General features: G+C 40.4%; 1 protein-coding gene across 2 annotated transcripts in view; it reads right to left on the reverse strand.

Moving 5' to 3' along the window:
- Positions 1-21214, reverse strand: part of Nyap2 (neuronal tyrosine-phosphorylated phosphoinositide-3-kinase adaptor 2) — a 252747-nt gene that overhangs the window by 52202 nt on the left and 179331 nt on the right. For both annotated transcript variants that reach the window (XM_038340643.1, XM_038340644.1), the window contains exon 4: positions 11625-11834. In XM_038340643.1, coding sequence (XP_038196571.1) covers positions 11625-11834 — 210 coding nt within the window. The remainder of the gene's footprint in view (positions 1-11624; positions 11835-21214) is intronic.

Raw genomic sequence — 21214 nt, forward strand, 5'->3', positions numbered from 1 at the left:
TGGGGGAAAGACAGTAAATTCAAATAAATCATGATTTCTTGATCAGTTATCCATGTTTGTCCCCTCAAACTTTGTGATTCACTACTTCATTGTGTTTGTAGTGGGCAGGTTTTTGTTGTTGTTGTTGTTGTGTTTTTTTTTTAAATTTTTTTTTGCTTTGCTTTGATTCTATTGCTCATACAGCTAGTTCTGTGTTTGTGTGTGTTGTGTTGTGTTTGTAGTTTGTGTGTGCTGTGGTTTATGTGGTGTGTGTGTATATTTGTGTGTGTTGTTTTGTGGTTTGTGTGTGTTGTGGTTTGTGTGGTGTGTATGTATATTTGTGTATGTGTTGTTTTATGGTTTGTGTGTATTTATGTGTGTGTTGTGTTTGTAGTTTATGTGTGTTATGGTGTATATGGTGCTGTGTGTGTATTTGTGTGTGGGATTTGTGTGTATTTATGTGTATAATGTGTTTATGGTTTTTATGTGTGTATTTGTGTGTATGTGTGTGTGCACATGCATTGATTTATTTTTTATGTGTCTGGATTGTCTGGTTAAAGGTCAGAAACTTCCGTTTCTCTCTGTTGGTTTCACCTGTCAGCATGTTAGTACAGGGTTACTCATACGCTGTTGGCAGGGTTGGAGAAAATCAGGTGTAAGTTCTCATGCTCCGTGAGACTAGAGCTCTAAAGTCCTGCTCAGTAACTTCCACCCCATTACATTGGTCACAACACATTCAAGGGATGAGAAATGAACCTTGCTTCTTGCTAAGAAGCTATTAATGCAGATATTAATAGTCCTGAATGCAGGACTAGGTATCAACTCCCCTAGTCCTAGCATAGCATGAAGATGCAATGGGGGGAAAGGAAGGGGATGTGGCGTGGACATTGTGACAAAACATTATAACAGTTAACACTAGGTTCTCGAAAATGTTTTTATCAACACTTCTACAAGTGAGCCTTAGGAAAGCAGTCTACCTCCTCGTGGTCATCTGGCTACTATTTATTACTTTGCTCCAAACTTAATAACAAAGTTTCCAGAAGTCCATGGAATTGCCTTCCCTTAGCAAGAGGATATGCCACGTGATTCTCTGGCATCTAAACCTCACATGATACAGAGTAAATACCAAATATTGTTTTCTTACTTAAGAAAAATATGATCTGAAAGAGAGCGAATGAGTACATGTCAAGTAAGAAATTCGTCAAAGAGGATATATGTATTGTATTTATAATATCTTCTTATGCTTAATTTCTTTTCAACAAAGTTTTAAATCCATTTCTTTTTATCATATAGAATAGAAGTAGTGTGATAAACTAAGATTACTTTTCTTAACTTTTTTGTGTGAGTATGTGGATCTCTCTCTCTCTCTCTCTCTGCGCGCGCGCGCATGTGTGTGTGTGTGTGTGTGTGCATGTGTAATGCATGGTTGCAGGAGTGTGCATGCTATGCCATAGGTATGGAGGTCACAGACAATTCTGGGAGTCTATTCTCTCCTGAAAGCTTTTTGGACCTAGGGATCAAATACAAGTTCTTTTAACTCCTGAGCCAAACTGACATTGCAAGATTACTTTTTGACAGCTATGTATAATATATCATGTAAGAACAAACTATAAGTCTTGCTTGCCTGTGATTATGTCTCGTAATCTCTTCTACTGATGCAAACTCAGGTGAATGAAAAATGGTTATGCACATGGTCTATATTTTTTCTGAAGCATACACACACACACACACACACACACACACACACAAACACACACACACACACCTTGGAGTCCTGTAATCAGTGAGTACATATGCGGTTAAGAAAATCTCTTGGATTCTATGTACTGTTCTCTCCAAAGAAATTAATCTGTCTTAATTCTAGGGAGAAAATTCACAGAGCTTTCAAGTCAAGTTGAAAGGGACTTAGACAGCATGGGTCTAGCAGCAACTTCACACAGGCTTCCCATCACAAATTTCCATGCATTTTTAACCCCTTAATGACACAGACAATGAAATTTCCTTTATCTTAGCTTTGAATGAGAGCAGAGTTCCATTATTCCTTCAAGTCACTACCACCAACATAATATTTTATTAATATTGTTGCCTCACATGATTTTCTTCACTGAAAACAGAAAGCAGGAATTATCGTCACAAGTACTGACACAGTCCTCAGTCCCAGGATTTTAAGATAGGGACCTGTTTGCTGCTTGTCTCCACTTGTGCACTTGGGAGTCTTTCTCTGTATAAAGGAGAAAATCAGTACCATCTTTGAGTTATAATATCAGGATATTCATCAGGAGACTTTACAGACCTTCCAGTACCACCAACAGTGACAAAAACATCATCATTTTCAAGAAAAAAAAGCACCTTCCTTACAAATCTATGGATGCAAATTCCATGTTCAAAGGTCATTCTCTTGGAGTTATTATGATTCTAGTCTAGAATCCCAGTTTCTTATTGCTCCGATGAACATGACTCCATTGTCCTAGATTGCTTTCCCACTTTCTGAGCTTCTTGAACAACTCTATCTAGTCTCCCTAATTTCCAAGAAGGTGATTGGAATGCAAATGACAGCTGCAGACACCTTCTGAGCCATGACTTGGCATGCAGAGTGTTGCTGCTGGAGCACTCTGTCTCCCTGAGGACAGCACATTGCCCCTGCCTAGCCACTCTTGTCTTGCTGCCTTTGTCGTCCAAGCCAAATTCCTGTCAGTGAAGACCAATGTCTCATCAGACTTCTTATAGAGAACTTTCCTCCACTGTTCTAAGCTGGTGGTTTTCTTTGCCTTGGAAGGAAGACTGCTGTAATGTTCAACGATCCACATAGGTAATTGCAGCATTTATATAAAATTTATTGTGTTCCAGGAGCTATACTCAGTCTGTTGCATATTTGCCTCAATCAACCCTATCACCTCTTGCATTTAATTTTCCTTTTTCATCTATTTTTATTATTAATTATCATTATCATGATTATTTGATTGTGATCCAAGCCTTTAACATCTGAGACATCTTTACAGCCACTGTCTTTAACTCTCAAAATCATTTGTCTTATAGAGTTAGCATACATCTTTTATAAATAAATCTCAGGAAGATGAAAGAGTCTGCAGTTCCATCACCAATACAAAACAGACTGAGGACTTAAATGCTAAGTTCTGCGAGCAACTACCATTGTAAGTACATATGTATTCAAAATTCATACAAAGTTCATCATACAAATGCGGCTTACAAGAAATAACACATTATCTTACTTTCAATAAAATTAGTTATCTGTCTAGTTTCATTTCTCTGAAATATGAACTCCTTTTGGGTACAGAGTGCAGATTCACTAGTGGAGGTAGACCACACATCCTGACAATGAGTTTTAAAATGGTAAGATTGCCGGACAAAAAAATGGGAACATGGGGGTGGGGTGGAATGGGGGGAGGGGGGGATGGGGAGAGAAAAGTGTTAAGTTGAGGATGGGAAGAGCTTGGGGGAATAGGATGGTTGGGATATAGGAAGGGTGGATATGGGAACAAGGAATTATATATCTTACTTAAGGGAGCCATTCTAGGGTTGGCAGAGACTTGACTCTAGAGGGGTTCCCAGGTGTCCAGGAAGACGCCCCCAGCTAGGTCCTTGGGCAGCTGAGGAGAGGGTGCAAAATAAAAATGGTAATAGCTGTCCTGCAGAGGAGAGTATACAATATTGCCTCTCTAATTCCTGGTTCACTCTGTTTACCACAGCAGAGTCTGTTAGCCAGAACAAAGAGCAAGTTGAAGAACAGAACTCTATGTCTGGAAGGTTGGGAGAACAATAATCTGTAAAGGAAAGTCCTAATGAAAGCTGGAGTCAAAAATTCCCCTTCCCATTCTCCCTGTCTATTCAAAGGTCTTGGTACTTCAGCAGGATTCTGTGAAAGATTTAACTGCCGTTCACTACTCACAAAAATCCTTACCTGCTGTCTTCTATTACATTCTCTAGGGCCACGTCTCACTCATCCCTATTCTTCCTATCATGGCTCTCCTAAATCTCTGTGACTTCTGAAGAATGTAGACTCCGAAGGTGAACTGTCGGTTGGCCCTTCTGGTTCTTTGGGACTCTCTCTGCTGTATGGTCAGACCCATGACTCCAGCCAGCAGTCAACCAGAAAGCTCATACTGACAACGCTCAGATTCTACAAAACTGGAGGGAGAGAGCCATCTGACTCAGAGACTTCTGACTACTATGGTATGTTTAAAACTCGGGAGCTGTTACAGGATCACAACCGAATCTGGAAATTTTGGATGCTCGTTGGCAAAATCAGGTTTGCTTCTGTGCTCTGGACGTTTTTCGTGATCTCTAAGACACCCACATACCTATCTGAGTCCTGAGATGCCTCAACTTGTAATGACTTTTCCTTCTCCCTGAGAAGTGTGCTTTCATTTCTGTGCTTCTAAGAAATGTGGAAATACATATTTCAGACTAATTGGCTTCCTAGTGCAAGAAAAATGATAAAATGATTTCGCCTGTGAGAGTGATACATATGTTTTTCGGCATGCTTCCTATGTGATCAAAATCACATCTGCTTTTATGGAAGGATCCTTTCCTGCTACAACTGCTGATATGCCTGTTTTTTTTTTCTTCTGAGAACATCTTAGCTACCATCACTCCCCTGTCCCCTTCTGTCACTGACCCATCTCATCACAGAGCCAAGCTATCCCTGACCCAACCCAATACTGACCTATCACATTACTGACACATTCCATCACGGACCACCCAGTCACTGACCTACCCCATCCCTGATCTAGCCCACATCTGACCCATGCTATTATCCAATCACTGACCCACTCCATCACTGACCTATCCCTCACTGACGCTCTAGGATGATAAACTCTGAAAGGTGAGGACAAAGAATCAGGGTGTTTTTAAAAGACCATTGCTCCTCTCATTTGTAGGAACTTTATTCTTGTTTAGGCATAAGTTATAGTCTAATAATTCTCCTCTCTCTCTCTCTCTCTCTCTCTCTGTCTGTCTGTCTGTGTGTGTGTGTATGTGTGTATGTGTGTGCATGTGCACAAGGAAGAGAGAGAGATTTTGCTTCCAACTCAAAGTTTTCTGTTTTTACTTCTAAAAATGTTCAAGTCAGGTCAGACCAACAGCACCAAGCTAAAAACCACTCCAAGCTTCAGTTCATGCTTCAGTTCATCTTTGTCTTATGTGCAACATTGTTCTTCACTCAACTGTTGATGACAGTGGTTCTCAGGAAGATCTGAAATCTCTGTGTATGTGTATCCTTTTTTTTTTTTTTTTTTTTTTAGTTTTTCGAGACAGGGTTTCCCTGTAGTTTCTAGAGCCTGTCCTGGAACAAGCTCTTGTAGACCAGGCTGGCCACAAACTCAGAGATCCGCCTGCCTCTGCCTCCCGAGTGGTGGGATTACAGGCGTGCTCCACCACCACCTGGCTTTGTGTATGTGTATCCTATTTAGTCCATCATCATTTGTGAAGTTTGCATCTCTTTACATTCTTAGAATTTTTTTTTTTTTACTATACAAGACTTAAACTAGTTAGGATAGGATAATTATTGCAAATATTTGTTATTATTGTATATTATTATTGTATGTTATATATTGTATGTTATTATTGTATATAATTTTCTATTAGACTTAGAACTCTCTTATTTAAACAAACGGGGGAGGTGCTGTAGGAAGTCTTACAGCTAGTAGTAACCTCCCCACTGGTGCGTGACTTCTTATACTATATATGCTGATGCAGAGCATGCTTCCGGCCTCTTTTCCGGCCTCTTTATGTTCCGGTTGCGGATATCAGTTTCTGTTTCAGCAGAGGATTCTGATTTGTGAGTTTACCCCTAAATAAATAACCATCTATTTCTCAATTCTGAGCTAGTGTGGGGTTTCTTTTAAGTGTCCGTTCCACATTAGATAATCATGAAAATAATGTATTTCAATAAAATTAAATTATGATCAACAATTCTGTGCCATAAAGAGACAGAGGAAGATCCTGGAACACAGAGACTATAGCACATAGACTGTTGTGCATATGTATGAAAATGAGCATGTGTCCACAGAAACAGCATTCAACAGAAGCTATAGAAACTGTAACTGACTGAAGTCTGATATTTTGTTAATAAGGTATTTACTTGTATAACTTCACCCCCACAACCCCTATTATATTCATGAGTATGTGAGTCCCAGTTCTCCACTGCTTTCAAAAATCACCCTCCGGGGATTTTCTGACTTACTAAACAACAGTAGTTTAATAAACTACTGTGGCAACCAGTGGCAATGTTAATTAGAATGGGGATCTCCTGACATGTTTCCTCTACTTCAGCAATTCCTCCATTCCTCAGCGGGGCTGTTAAGAAGAGCCATTCCGAGGAGCTAAACTACTTTGGGTAAAGTAATAGTTCATGTTAATGTGTGTATGTTCAAGCACACGTGCCAAGGTGTGTGTGTGTGTGTGTGTGTGTGTGTGTGTGTGTGTGTGTGTGTGTGTCTTTAAGGGGCACATTAGAGGAAGGAAACTGATGTGAGAGAGGAGCGTGTAACCCTTTCGCCCCTGTGAGGTATGGTATCACCAATAACTAACTATACAAGTGAAGGGAGAAGGTTGTGGATGACTACCCCAGCATTTCTAGCAAGGTAGTAGTGGCTCAACTTCCCAGCAACCCGAAGAAAATATTGAAGTGTGCAGAAGGAGAGGCAGGTAGGAGTGGCTCGTTCTCTTCTCTCCCAAAACAGCAAGTCAAAAAAATTTTTCTCGTGCAGCCAGTTTCCTGTTACAGACTCAGGCCATCTTGTAGGTCCATGAGTGTCAGGTGTTGTCTGGTTTGCTTAAAATGCCAAAGGTGAATGGGCTTTGCTTTCTCTGCATGAAATCACTGATGCAAATGTGTTTTCTAGAACATATCTGGTACATTTGAAACTCTTACTGTTCACAAACGTAAAGCTTAAAGCATAAGAAACACCTTTCCTCTTTTCCATTTCTTTGTCAAAAACAAGCAAAAGCTAACAAACCAGTAGAAGGGAAGACCAAGTCCTTGAGTAATAGCAATAACAACAGCTGTTGGGATCACACTTTCACACACAAAACTCGGAGGAGAGCTGACATTGAATTCATGCCTCTGCATTTGATTCTCCACTGTGGGTTTTTGTTGTTTGCATTTTGTTTTTCTTCTTAAGACAGGCTCTCACTGTGTCGCCCTACTTGGCCCAGAGTTCTTTCACAAACCAGCCTGGCACTGAACTAACAGAGACCTCACCTGGGATTAAAAGCTTGTGCCAGCACCAACTACATTTTGTGTTTTCTAAACTACAAAATCAAATCTTGACACTCCTCCCCCCCTTTTTTTTCCTATCTATGTCTAACTGTCTCAGAACCCAGAAAGGGCATAAGGGACCAAGAACACGTTTTCTATTCCCTCTGGTCAGTAGATAGTTTGTTGCTCTATAATCAGAAGAGGCTTGGAAGGTTGCAAACCACAATAGATGCTTCAGGAGCTTGAGGTGGAAGAGTGGAATGTGGAAGCTTTGCATACATATTTTATTTAAACTCTGAACTTGTTAGAAAGTGCATGCCATAGTGCTAAAGAACATAAGGAATGTGATTGCCAATTTCTGGGTGTAGTGATATTTTATTTATATTTCAATAAATAAAGCTTACCTGATGACCAGAAAGGCAAGCAGCCAGTCACTGGCTCTTACTTCTTCCTCAGTCCGAAAAGTGTGATCCTGCTTCCTGGAATCCTCAGAATGAGACTGAGTCTGTGAATTGTCTCCTCTTGTCTTAGAATCCTCCATAGATCAGAGAGTAAAGCAGCCTCCCTGGTCAGCCTTACAGACCTGGCAGTAATGGCATGCACCTTTAATCCCAGTAGCCACACTAGTTTGCCATAGAAACCAGGCAGTAGTGGTGCATGCCTTTAATTCCACCACTAGAGAGGGATATAAAATGGAAGGAGACAGCTCTCAGGTGCAGTCTCATCCCAAGGATTCTTGGAGGCAGGATCTCCATTTTCAGATTGAGGGAGAGGTAAGAGCCTGTGGCTGGCTACTTTGCCTTTCTGGTCCGGAGGCAAGCTTTGTCTATTAAAATACAAGTGAAAGATCACTACATTTGTGCAGCTTGCTGTGTAGTGAGAGTCGAGTCATTCACCACACAATTCTATCATCTTCATTCATAACAGCCTGAATTGTTTTCTAAAGTTCTAAATTGTAGATTCCTTGGATTCCCATCTCAAATTCCTTCTCTCTCACGTCTCCTCTGTTCTTCATGTATGGTTCATCCAGACTATGCTTGCAACCATTTCTAAGATCTCTAGTCCAGGCCTGCAGTGCTGCTGAATCTTATTCGTTTCAAAACTGCAATTCCCACTGTCTCCTGGCCCCTCGCTTAGATATCCAAGAATGTTTCCAAATTAACAGTCAGACTTCAATCCCCGACTCTCTCGATTATTCCTTGCTCCATATCTCACACACATATCTTTTTTCAGGCAATAGACCTCCTGTCACTCAAACTTAAATTCATCATTGAATGTTCCATAATGTAAAACAAACTACATTAATTTGTAACTTAAAATAAAGACTAGCAAATATTTACTATATAATGTTCAAAATATAACCCTGGTGTGGCAGTTAAGTGCCTATAGGTATGCAAGATTATTTACCAATTATGTCTAGTAGGTAAAAGTTCCCTCCTTTACTAAGGGAAAGAAAGGTCATGCTCCCTCCAGGGAAGGCCCTTTCCACTTCAGTCAGGAGTTGATCTTCTGATCTCAGTTCTGACCAACTGAATGAAATGAAAATTTCAGCCTTCAGTTTTCAGTCCATGGCTGGGAAAAAATAATCTTTTAGGAAAGCAGAACAGAGTCATGAGCAGGATAGATGGCTCTGAGGACAGAGTGGCATCCAAGAGCAGTTGAAGAAAACCTGTAGCCACACACCTGCCGACTCAGCACCAAAAGCACCAATAATATCCACCATGTGGACGACTATTAACTTGTGCTTTATGGTTCAAGTGTTTCTGGTTAATACAGGGTGTCTTTTAGAAAGATGCTCATCTACAATAGTTGATTCCCAGTAAACTGACCTCAGATCTTCACGGTAAATACATCGTGTGTGTGTGTGTGTGTGTGTGTGTGTGTGTGTGTGTGTGTGTGTGTGTGACCTGTAGATTTTCAGGTTTCACCAGAATGTATGCCAATTTCTTTCCCCCATCCTGGTGAGCCTCTAGAAATTATTGTCTTCTAATTTTTCTTCCCAAAGTCAATGTCTCCCAGAGAATTCACTTGTTTCTGCTTCACATCTTATTGCATACAGGAATTTCTGCAAGGTGTGAATAGTTGAATCAACAGAACATGAGCCCCACCACTGTGAGTAAGCATAATGTCATCGAGTGAGGGTCTTAAAGGGAGAAGGACAGATCCTTTCTCTCTTCTTGAGCTTAAACTTAGTAACTTCTACCATGCTTGGACATTGGCACTGTGGTTTTTAATCCTCTCAACTCAGATGATGTTATACTATTGATACTGTGTTTGAACTGCATTGGGCCGTGGGTTTTCCTGGACCATCAGCTTGCAACGTGCAGGTCTGGATCTTTAAAACATACATGATGATTTGAAGATATCTCTCATAATAAATCTCTTTCAGTACATTCATATCTATTGATTGTTTCCCTTTTGACACTATTGACTAAAATAAGCATTATAGCACAGTGGTATACTTGTCTACCAATAGACTATTAAGAACAGATATAAAGATATTTGATTAATCATTATCATCTATGGCCTTAGGATGCTGGTTGTTGCATCACAGGCATTTAGATCACAATTTTGTTTTTATTAAATATATCTGTGTTCTAAACATAACATTACGTACTTTAGATAGAAGTTGTAAAGTTTTAGATGAGTCTATGAAAATAGTGATAATCTCTATAAATTAGTTATCAGTCATAGCTGGTAAACATTGTCTACTATGATTATTTATATATTTTGTTTTTGAAAGTGTATATTCTTAGCTGGTAAATTTTGTCTATTATTATTATTATTATTATTATTATTATTATTTGTGTTTTTAAGTCAGGGTTTTACTGTAGCTTTGGAACTTGCTTTGTAGACCAGTCTGGCTTCAAACTCATAGAGATCCACCTGTCTCTGCCTCCCAAGTGTTGGGATTAAAGTCATGTGCCACCAATGCCTGGCTTATTCTTTTTTTTTTTTTGTTGCCTACTATTTTTACTTATATATTTCGCTTCTTACAGAATGCATAGAGAGTCCTAATTTACTTCTAGTTGTTATTATAAAATACCTTGACAAAAGTCACTTGGAGGGGAAAGAGTTTATTTTAGCTCAGAATACCTGGTTTGCAGAAATGTGAGGCAGAGACAACCAGTCAAGAGAATTTTAATGCATGCATGCTGACTACTTAGCTCACTTGATCTACCCAGGAACTTCTTGGCCCAAATCATGGAATGGTTCTACCTGTAGTGGGTTGAATCTTCCCATATCAATTGATGTAGTCAGGACAATTCCTGGAAGGCATGACCACAAACTAACCTGATCTAGACAATCTCTCAGTGACATCCTTTTTCCGTGATTCTAGAATCTATCCAGTTGGCCTGTGAGACTAGTCAGCATGTATAACTACCAGTATTTTTACTTTAATATAGGAATCATTCAGAATTTTTTGTAGATGCGTAGAACTTTTCTTCTCTTGGTTTTCAATTTGTTCTGTAAGATGAGTTCTTCACTCTGTACGTGGGATGGCTCTACCATCTAGCTTTACATAGTGTTGTAAATCTGGGAAGCTATGGCTGGGTCTTTTTCAAGAAACATCCCTCCCCAAGCCCAGAGATCACTAGCCTCCTCTATGTCAACTGTCCCATGTCAGAGAGTACATAGGCTAACTTCATGTAAATTGCTTTCCTGGATGAATATCAAAGTCGAAAAGAACATGAGAGGATTGGTCTTTTCTTTAGAGACCCAGCACTCTTTAGGAACAGAAACTGAAAGCTGCAGGAGGTTCCTTGATTATTCACTGTTTATTTTAATTGACAGCTCTCTGTGAGTCCAACATGTAGATGATTCAGATCAAAGCAAACTTATGCTGCTTTACAAAATCGATGTTTAATAATACTTATCTGTTAACCATACAGAATGGCATTGCCTATTTTAATCTCGAGACTTGAAATGGAGAGGTACATTAACGTTTTCTCTTTTGTTTTGGGTTTGAGAACTTCATGCCATGTCACGTGTCAATGGACTGTGTGATTCAATTCAGCTTCTCCCTCTAGTGTCTTCAAGTAGTTTTTGGTATATTTCTGTCCTGTGTTTTACTTCTGATCAAATCTCACTAGTTGCTTCAAATAGCTTTTTAAGAAAGAGAGCCGCAAACACTAATTCCCTCAATTCTACAAACTGATGTGGCTTTAGTTCAGGCTTATAGAGCGCAGAGTATTCTCGCTGTACACTGCTGCATGGCAGAGCTTCAAGTAGCACTTTATTCCTTGCCATCCCTGTGAGTCGCTGTCCTGTGGTATGCCGCATGGGTCAACCCTTTATTTATGTGTTTGGGTTTGGAGTCTGAATGGAAGCAGACTGGTGTGAGGTGATGATTGCCTAAGTGATACCTACTTAAGCACAGCCTTTGCATTCACAGAGTCATTTGGAAGACCGGTGTTCTGCTTACCTGAACTGTGGCTTCCTGCCAACAAGGTAGGGCTCACAGAGCATCTGCCCATTCTGCTAGTGACCACAGGTGGACCTGGGGTTCCATCCCATTCTTGAGCTTTCATTGGCTCTCTGGAGGAAGCTGATCCATAATGACCTCTCTCTTTGCTGTCCAACTTTGGTAATGGCTCCGTGCTGTGGCTTCGGACTTTGAGCTCTTCGGTGGATTCTGTGTATTAACAAAATTAATTGTTATTTGAGAATTAAATCCGTCCTGAAATAGTTTTTAGAAACTTGAATGTCATTTTAATGTGCTTGTAAGATACTACTGAAAACAGGGTTGTATTGTAGACCTTGGCTTTAAAATATAACACGGAAATGGGTCCCTTGGGGGATTTTCTTCTTCTCCAAGATGGGGGTATGTTAGTATCACCAGAATGAAAATCATTTTTGATATACAATCTTTTTTAATATACAATACCTCAATGAATCTTGACTCTTCTTTTTGAATCTCCCTTTGGTTTCATCTTTAATGAACTTTCCTAAGGAGTGTATTACCTTTCGTTTGCCTTTCTACTCCCTCGCCTCTCCTTTACTGTGTTGTGTCATGAATCCAAACCATCTATGCTCTAAGCAAATACAGTGGGTTTCATTAGCTGAAACATTTCCCACGATTCCTAGTGACTGGCCAGTCTTCTGCCACTTATTTTCATGTTTTCAATTCTTTCTGTCTCACAGATCCTTCCTTTCCCTGCATTTGCTCTGCGTCAAGCCCCCCTTTCCACGCCACCTGTGATTTTCTTTTTCAATACATCCTTTGCGCACTAGTCATCTCAAAGGCAATAGCTGATACATTGTCCTCACTCACAACAGATCCTTTGTGTTAGTTTTATCCTTCTGGTTTCAAGAAAATCTCATCTAATTTTTAATGATTTCCCAAACTTTTCATCAAAAGATAAGACCTTTCTCTACAGTTTTACATTCCTTATCTAATGAATGCCTTATGGATAGCACAAATTTAACGTTTCAGACACTGTATAGACATTTCTCACTTAACGAGTGGCTCTCCCTGGCCATCCATTTATCCATGTGAAGAGATTGTCTGTTCTTCTCTCTTAACCCAACAGATAAAGCCCAAATTCAAATCCATCAGGCATACAAGTCTACTGACTTTCTGAGCCTTTTATGCACTCTTCCTTACTTGATATCATGTCTACCTCAACCACCCTAGTTCAGACTCTTGAATTGAATTGTGTCTCTTTAATTGGTCACAGCTGGCTTCCTTGACTTCGTCTTTGATATCCAAGGTACGAGTGACAGCATCCCTTTAAAATACACATGTGACCATAATGTACTCCTGACAGGAAGACTTTGAAGAGTGTCCAGTTCACAACACAATAGCTGAGTTCCTTATTAGATCCTCCTTTATTAGCCTTCCCTTTCTCTCTTAACCATTGTACCCAAGGAACAGTGCCAAAATGGTCATAGCTTCTATCATGCTCTTCCACTCCTGAGCAAAACAATGCTGCCTGCTACGACTTCATGCTCTCTGCTCTGACTATCCTAAATCTTGTCTTTGCTCTAGTTGGGCAAGTCAACTGATGCTCAGTGACGTCAGTGACTTCTGAAGTGTCACCACTGCCAGGGTCATGCCTCCTGGTCAGCTGTACAGGAACATGGCATATCTGCTTTCCACATACCTACTTTCCTGCCAAACTCCAAATTCTTGAAAGTCACATGCTTTGGTTTTTCTTTTCTTAGGACTGGTTCCCCTATACGCAAACATCTTGTTTAATTAGTATTTTACTTAATTACTTGGCCTGTTTGTCCACTCTTCAACCATCTTTCTGCTATGTACAGGCAATACAAAATTTGTAATGGAACCAGAGAAGCAGCTGACGATAAATGTTCTAAAGTGGCATGATCTTGGGAATTTTTTTTAAAAAAAAATCTGATCATTTGATAACAATAATATATAACATTCATCGAATTAGAAGTCTAATCCATATAAAGATTTTTTGATAAATTAATAGGAATGATTTAAGACTGTATTTTTGTTTTCTTGTATTTTAATTGAGCTTCAATTGGTTCTCGGCTTTCAACAGGGTTAAACACAAATGTCATGTTTGGTTTCTCATTATCTTGCTGAATGTGAAAAAGAACAGCCTTCTGTGTATCGAGCAGCAATGGTCAGGCTTCTGAGGGCCTCACAGGGCTCTACTTGGCAGTGTTAGCAAGCAGTAATTATAGACAGAAAAAGGACGTGGTAGACAGAAATAGCCCCGTTGGTTATTGGGCCTGTGATTGGCAGCAATGATTGGTCAACACTCTGCTATTTGTTACACAGGGATGCTTTTAAGTAAGGGTGCAGTTTGTTTATGCAGTTAGATTATAGAAAAGCACCTGTGGGCCAGATTTAATTTCACATTTTTGCTGTTTTGCTCTCCGATTCCTCTGCCTGCTGTGAATCTCTGCCAAATGAAAGCCCTGAATAAACAGCCTTTCTGTTCTCATTGGTCTGGTCTTCTTTTATTTTCACACTGCTCTAGCCCCTTGCAGCTCCAAGAAGCCCTGAAGCTATATAAATACTAAAATTACACTTTATGCAACGAATAAATCAGTAAACTAGTCCAATCCAACCGCAATATCAGAAAGAGTTCAGGCCTCTAAAGACACCTGCTATAAAGTTAGATACACCGAACTCAAACATGACAAGTCAAAATATTTTAGTGATAGCATACTTAATCATAATTATTAGGACAAGAACATTTAACCAACACTTGCTATTCAGTGTCCTGAGACAATTAAATCAGGACCATACATGGTCAACATAGGCCACTCCCAAGCTGTTTACTCACAGTCTCAAAGAAAATGCAACTGGACTTCTGAACGCCGCTGCCTCAAATCTAAGGGCCCATATGTTTCTCCCGAATTACTCTTCCACAATCTAACTCAACTGCTTGGGTTTCTGTGCTGTTATCTCTTTATGGAGTAAGACTCCCCTCCTCCCCTCCGTCTCTTCTGTCCTTCTTGTCTCCTTCTGCCACCTTCTCTTTAACAGTTCGACACATACACAAGAGCCTCTGGAGCTGGAACTTGCACAAATATCAATAAAAAGACAAAGAGTTCAAACGCAAAGCTGCGTCCAATACCGCTCTCTCGGATATGTTCGATACAGAGGGAGAAGATTTGTAGAAAGGCATCTCCACCAAAGTTGGTTTCTTCATTCTTACTCACATTACTCTCCCGCAAATATCAGGGCACACTACTAGGCCTCAAGTCTCAACTACTTAAAAGCCCAATACAGCTTTGGGAGCAAGAAGGAACAGGATTTTTCTTCTTTGTCTGTTTCCTGTAAGTTCCAAGGGTTAGTTTCAGTAAATTTTGGCAAGTGTATTTCTAGAAACTTAAACAACAACAACAAAAAAGTGAAGAGTCTTCACTATTCAGGTTCAATTAGAAAGCAGAGACAATATATTAGTAAAAAAATTATCAGGGTGGTGGTGGCACACACCTTTAATCCCAGCCCTCGGGAGGCAGAGGCAGGAAGAACTTTGTGAGGTCGAGGCCAGCCTGGTCTGCAAGATCTAGTTCCAGGAAAGGTTCCAAAGCTACAGAGAAACCCTGTCTTGAAACACAAAAAAAAAAAAAGAAAAAAGAAAAAGAAAATTATAAGCATATTCTAGAGCTTCTGTTTTGTAAAAAATCTTTTCCCCGTGTACATATTTAAGAATTGCTGTCAGACAATTATCACATGTACTCACTCACAGGTTTTTTTTTTTTTTTTTGGTTTTTCAAGATAGGGTTTCTCTGTAGTTTCTAGAGCCTGTCCTGGAACTAGCTCTTGTAGACCAGGCTGGCCTAGGACTCAGAGATCCGCCTGCCTCTGCCTCTAGAGTGCTGGGATTAAAGGCGTGTGCCACCACCGCCCGGCTCACAGGTAGTTTTTAAACATAAAGCAAAGAAAGCCAGCTTACAAACCACAATCCCAGAGAACTAGGACAACAATGAGGACCCTAAGAGAGACATACGTAGATCTAATCTACATGGGAAGTAGAAAAAGACAAGATCTCCTGAGTAAATTGGGAGCATGGGGACCTTGGGGGAGGTTTGAAAGGGGAGGGGAGAGGTTAAGAGGGGAGCAGAGAAAAATGTAGAGCTCACAGAGACCCACATTGGAGCACTGGACTGAGCTCCCAAGGTCTTGATGAGGAGCAGAAGGAGGGAGAACATGAGCAAGAAAGTTAGGACCGTGAGGGGTGCGTTCACCCACTGAGATGGGGACAGATCTAAAGGGAGATCACCAAGACCAGTTGGAATGGGACTGATGGAACATGTGATCAAACCGGACTCTTTGGATGTGGCTGACGGTGGAGGCTGACTGAGAAGCCAAGGACAATGGCGCTGGGCTTTGATTCTATGGCATGGACGGGCTCTGTGAGAGCCTTGTCAGTTTGGATGCTCACCTTCCTGGACCTGGGAGGAGTTGGGAGGACCTTGGACTTCCCATAGTGAAGGGAACCCTGACTGCTCTTTGGCCTGGAGAGGGAGGGAGTGGGGGTATGGGTGGAGGGGAGGGGAGGGAAGTGGGAGGAAGGGAGGAGATGGAAATTTTTAATAAAAATAAAATAAAATAAAATGTGGCAAAAATCAATTAAAAACACTTAAAAGTAAAAAATTGCTTTCAAAACCAAGTAAGTTTTCTCATTAAAATAAAGATAGAACTCTTCAAAATAACTGTCAGGAGATATGTGGTAAGTGGACAACTGAACTAAGAACTAACTGGATTTAGACAATTAAATTAAAAACTACACAATTAAGAAATATTATGGGTTCAAAGAAATCTATTCAGGAAGCAAATACAATTACCCATATCCAAATATTTTGATGTTTAAAATCAGTTGCAACCATTTTTTGTTTCGTTTTGTTTTGTTTTGGTCTTTTGTTTTGTTTTTACTTTTGTTTTAAAATAAATGACTTTTATTTTTTTCCTTGTACATTTCACAGTCAGTTTCTACATAACTTCACACAATCTTAAAAAAAAATTCACATTTGGTAAATAGTCTATACCCCAAGGAGGTTGTAGCTGAAAAGTCACTTCAGTATATGTGCAAGAGTAACTTGTGTGAAATCAATTTTGAATCTTATAACATAAACTAGCCACAAGATCTGGTTGGTGGTGGTGCACAACTTTTATCTTAACACTTGGGAGGCAGAGGCAGGAGGATTTCTGTGAGTTTGAGGCCAACCTGGTCTACAAAAGCTAGTTCCAGGACAGTTAGGGCTATTACACAAAGAAACCCTGTCTCGAGAAAAAGAAAAACCAAAAATGAAAAAGTGTGTGTGGGGGAGATTCTTCTTATACACTGTGTGGACACCTTAAATAGAGTCATGGTGTCTCAGCGCCCTGTGTAGCAGCTCCCATTTGTAGAAAAGCAATGTCTGTGTTCTGCACACCCTGTTCATCCAGTGGATGACCGTGCTAATGGTGATTGGGTGACTGATAAAGAATAGATACTTATTTCTTATATTTCTACAGCCTGAAAGTCCATGACAGGAAGGACACAACTAGCGACAGCCTTCAGTGCGTCGCCATCCCTTCGCAGAAGGTTGACGGGAAAGAGAACAAGCAAGAAAGAGGGAGGGGGAAGTGAAAGGAGGGAGGAAGAGAACACAATGAGAGACGAGGGAAGGACAAAGAGGAATAGAGAAATAAAGAGAAGCAAACACCGTTTTATAGAAAGCACACTCACATGAAACTTAATCCATTCCTGTGACACAGCGTTAATCTATTCACAAGGGAGAAGTTCTCGATGCCTCACCTGTCTATCATCCGTACTGACAGAGGGTTTAGTAAGGGACACATGCCAATCACAGCAGTGTGCTTGTTTCTGAAGCATTCAGAACCAGCTTCTTTCTGTTTATTTAGATAAACACCCTGGTGAATGCACAATGAGTTTGCCTATCTCACCTTGGTCATGTCTTCGTTCTAACACAAATGAACTCCCGTTCTCTCTGTGACCCTAATCTGAACTCTAATTGCATGTTATTGTGTCTTTCCAAACAGTGCTGTGTGGAGCTGATCACTGCCAGACAGAGAGAGTTTACCTCTGAGTCTAGACAACTGTGGGGTCCTTTTGTGACCTCTGTCAGCTCATTTCCTGAATCTCTGGAGGGACAGGGCAACAGCACTCCTGTCTCCACAATCTGAGGGCAGTGGGGTGAGGGGCAAATTTTTATTTCTCATTGTTCCTTCACTCTTGTGTGAACCCTGTCATTTGGGGTCAGTTTTGATATCCTGGAGAGGCCTTCTCTTCAAATGTACATATATATTTGCAGCATTTGAACTATCCAAGCACAGATTTGTAAACATATTAGTGCACATTCCCCCTTCTATAAAAAGCAGTCTAAAAGTAAGTTTGTTGTATTTATTTATGTTTATAAAGAACACCAGCTTAGTCATCTGTGGATCTGATGGTTTTAGATAAATTGGAAACTCCAAGTTTGTTTTAAGAGGGTATAAGATGCCGGTATACAAGAAGAGGCCCATTGAAGCAGAGTTTAGTGTGCCCCAAAGTCTGATGGATTGGTTTTAAAGATTGGGCCTAATGTATCCCAGAGCTGCTCATCAACTTGCCATGTAGCCACAAACGTGGTACTCCTGATGCCTCACCTTTGCCTCTCAGATGCTGGATCTACAGGTGTGTACAATGTTAGGACTTATGAAATGCCGGAGACAGAAAGAACCCACAGCTTCATGCTATGCAAGCACTCCACCGGCGGAGCTCCACTCCTAGCCCAACTCTAACCCTCTGAAGCAGCAAAAACACCTCAAAGTCCTTCTGCCACTTGCCCAAGCTCACAAATGGAAATTGTCAAGATCCTCATAGAGAAGCAGGGTGCTGGTGGCACCGCTGAGCTCAGCACTCTGCAACTCTGCCGCTGATGGAGGAGCCAATTGTTCTTTTCCCCTTGGCACAATGAAATCAATTTAACCATCATGTTTACTTTCCCAGGAAATTTTACTTATCCTTCCACTTAGGACCACATTTGTCCTAAAAAAAATTCTTAGCTGTACAAGCAGATGCTTTAAGCCTGTAACAGATAGAGGGCCATCAACACCACATTACTCGTATCAAAATGTCATATACTAAGTTCACCAAGTAGCACTGAAGGATCGAACCGTTATAGTAAAGCTTGCATCAAGAAAGGCTAACCGTGCTGGGCAGAGAGACAATTTACTCAAAGAATGCCAGTTACAATTGCCTTTGTGGTCACAGTACAATAGCTAAAATGATCTCTGGGTAGAGGCTTCTCACAAAATCCACCTTCCTCTCTTTGTGGCTATCCACTAAATCCACCTCTCCATTACTCCTTGCAACAAGAGAGAATTCTATCACAACACTCTAGCCAGCACTAGGTGGGGGACTGGTGACTGCTCCTTCCAGCTGTGCATATTCAGGTTTTTGCTTCTCCTGCATAATGGAATTTGTTGAGGTATTAAAAGCTGGCAGCGCCTGCACATGGAAACCCGCCATTAACAGAGGCTCGTCTTTCAATCCATTAATTGATTGTCTCCTCTTCTGTGATAAAATCTTGGTCTGGAACATGCATGACCTCAGGACCTGCTGCATTGTATTAAACCATAAATTAGGAGGTTGTTAGTTTTGCAACATTTGAACTATCCAAGCACAGATTTTTAATATATTAAGTAGTTCACATTTTCTCCCTCTATAAAAAGCAGTCTAAATGTAAGATTGTTGAGTTTATAATGAAAGAAGAGGTTTTATACATATAGTGACAGAAAAAGTATTAAGGAACAAAAAGAGGTAGGTTGCCAAATAAATCTCAAAGGTGTTGGCTAGCAAGATGACACTGGCAGCACCAGCCTGGAGGCTGGTTAGAGCCCTAAACCCCAAAGAAATGAAGGAAACTAACTCCCAAATGGTATCCTCTTCCTCTACATACGTGACACGGCACATATGCACAGGCAGTCACACATGCCCTTCCCCCAACGAACAGAAAGCTCAAGTTTTCAGCTTTGTTTTCCTCCTTACGTTAGTTCTGGGAAAACTCCTCTATGAAATGGATAATCTTTAGTGAATATTTAAGAAATAATTTAAATTCTGTGGTTTTAGTAAATTTATAAAAAATATACAATGGATACACTGGAATAATCATCCATCTATTTAACATATATCATTCACATGAATAGGAGTGTTACCACACACCCGAATTTTTTTTTTATAGTTTTCTATTCGGACTAACAACAAAAAATCACATCAGTAAAAAGTTAAAAATGGCTTTTCTGTGGTATCAAAGGTCCATATAAGATTCTTAGAAAATAAAAGAAAAACTGAACAGTTCAACGTGAAAATAATTTGGACATAAGTTACATCTTAAAGACAATTTGATAAGTTAGATTTTCCCAATGCCGCTGTGGGTTTGAGATGATCAGTTGATACTCTGCTCCATTCTGTAACCCCCAGGACTCCAAGAAAGTAACACTGACCATAGTTTTAGATTTCCCAAATAAAAAGACAGGCTTGATGCAAAATGTTTCTAATGATCCTTCTAAGTACCACATGCCCGGACCTCTATCCCAGTTCTTGAGAAAAGTACAATAGGCCACGCTTCCTGCCATAAATCTGCTTTAAAATACACTTCTAAATGTACACGCCTTGCTCCATCTGCCTGAACATTTTCAAGCCAGGCACTCTGATTTTAAGCAATAAGACAATGAACTGTTATCACGAGCGTTGTGCCAAAAGGGCTCTCTAAGACAGAAAGAAACAGTTCTATGACGTAACACAGAAGTCAAGTTCTGATTACATTCACAAGCAGGGATGGTCACTGCAATGTGACTGCATCATCCTCATTTTATTGATGAGGACACCAAAGCCCCACTCTGGTATGTTTCCAAGAAACTGACGGCTGAGCAATCAGGCTTAGATAATCTCTGATGGGGCTGACCGCAAATGTTGTGTTAACTCGGGTGTACCAGCTTTTCTTTCTGGGATTGCATTGCTTGACTTGTGACTGTGCTGCGTCATACCATACTGGACCACTTTCCAAACCTCAAGTGCTATCATGTTTATTTACACTTTACTATTCCTTGGTTTCATTACTTAATTTGAGGCAGCTGTACCCTTCCACCCTCAGCGTTGCCTTATGGGGTCTGACTCCTTTTCCATTGCACCTTCATAATGAAGAGAGAAATATGTCCCGCCAAGAGTCCGTGTCGATCACACTAATGCCCATCTCTTTTCTACACTGCTCCTGCTCTTGCCTGGACCCATAACTTCCTGCATGAACAATTCTCAGATGACTACCAGATCCTTGGCTACATTTTTGCTAGAAAGCCAATGCATCTGAGAATCAATACTCAGATGTACAGAAAGTAGGAGAGTCAAAATAGGGAAATGTCTCGCCTCATCAAACAGGCCAGGCCAGACTTTCAACAGCCAGGTAGAAGTGCAAAGGTTCGGGAATCACAGTATTTACACTTCTTGTTGCAAAGAAGGGTCATGTGGGAAGGAGGGCTAGCTAAACCAAAATATAAAGAAGCTACAGGAGGCACAAATCAATCAAAATGGGGACATGTGGAGT

Source organism: Arvicola amphibius, chromosome 8, assembly GCF_903992535.2.
Source record: "Arvicola amphibius chromosome 8, mArvAmp1.2, whole genome shotgun sequence".
Lineage (NCBI taxonomy): Eukaryota > Metazoa > Chordata > Mammalia > Rodentia > Cricetidae > Arvicola > Arvicola amphibius.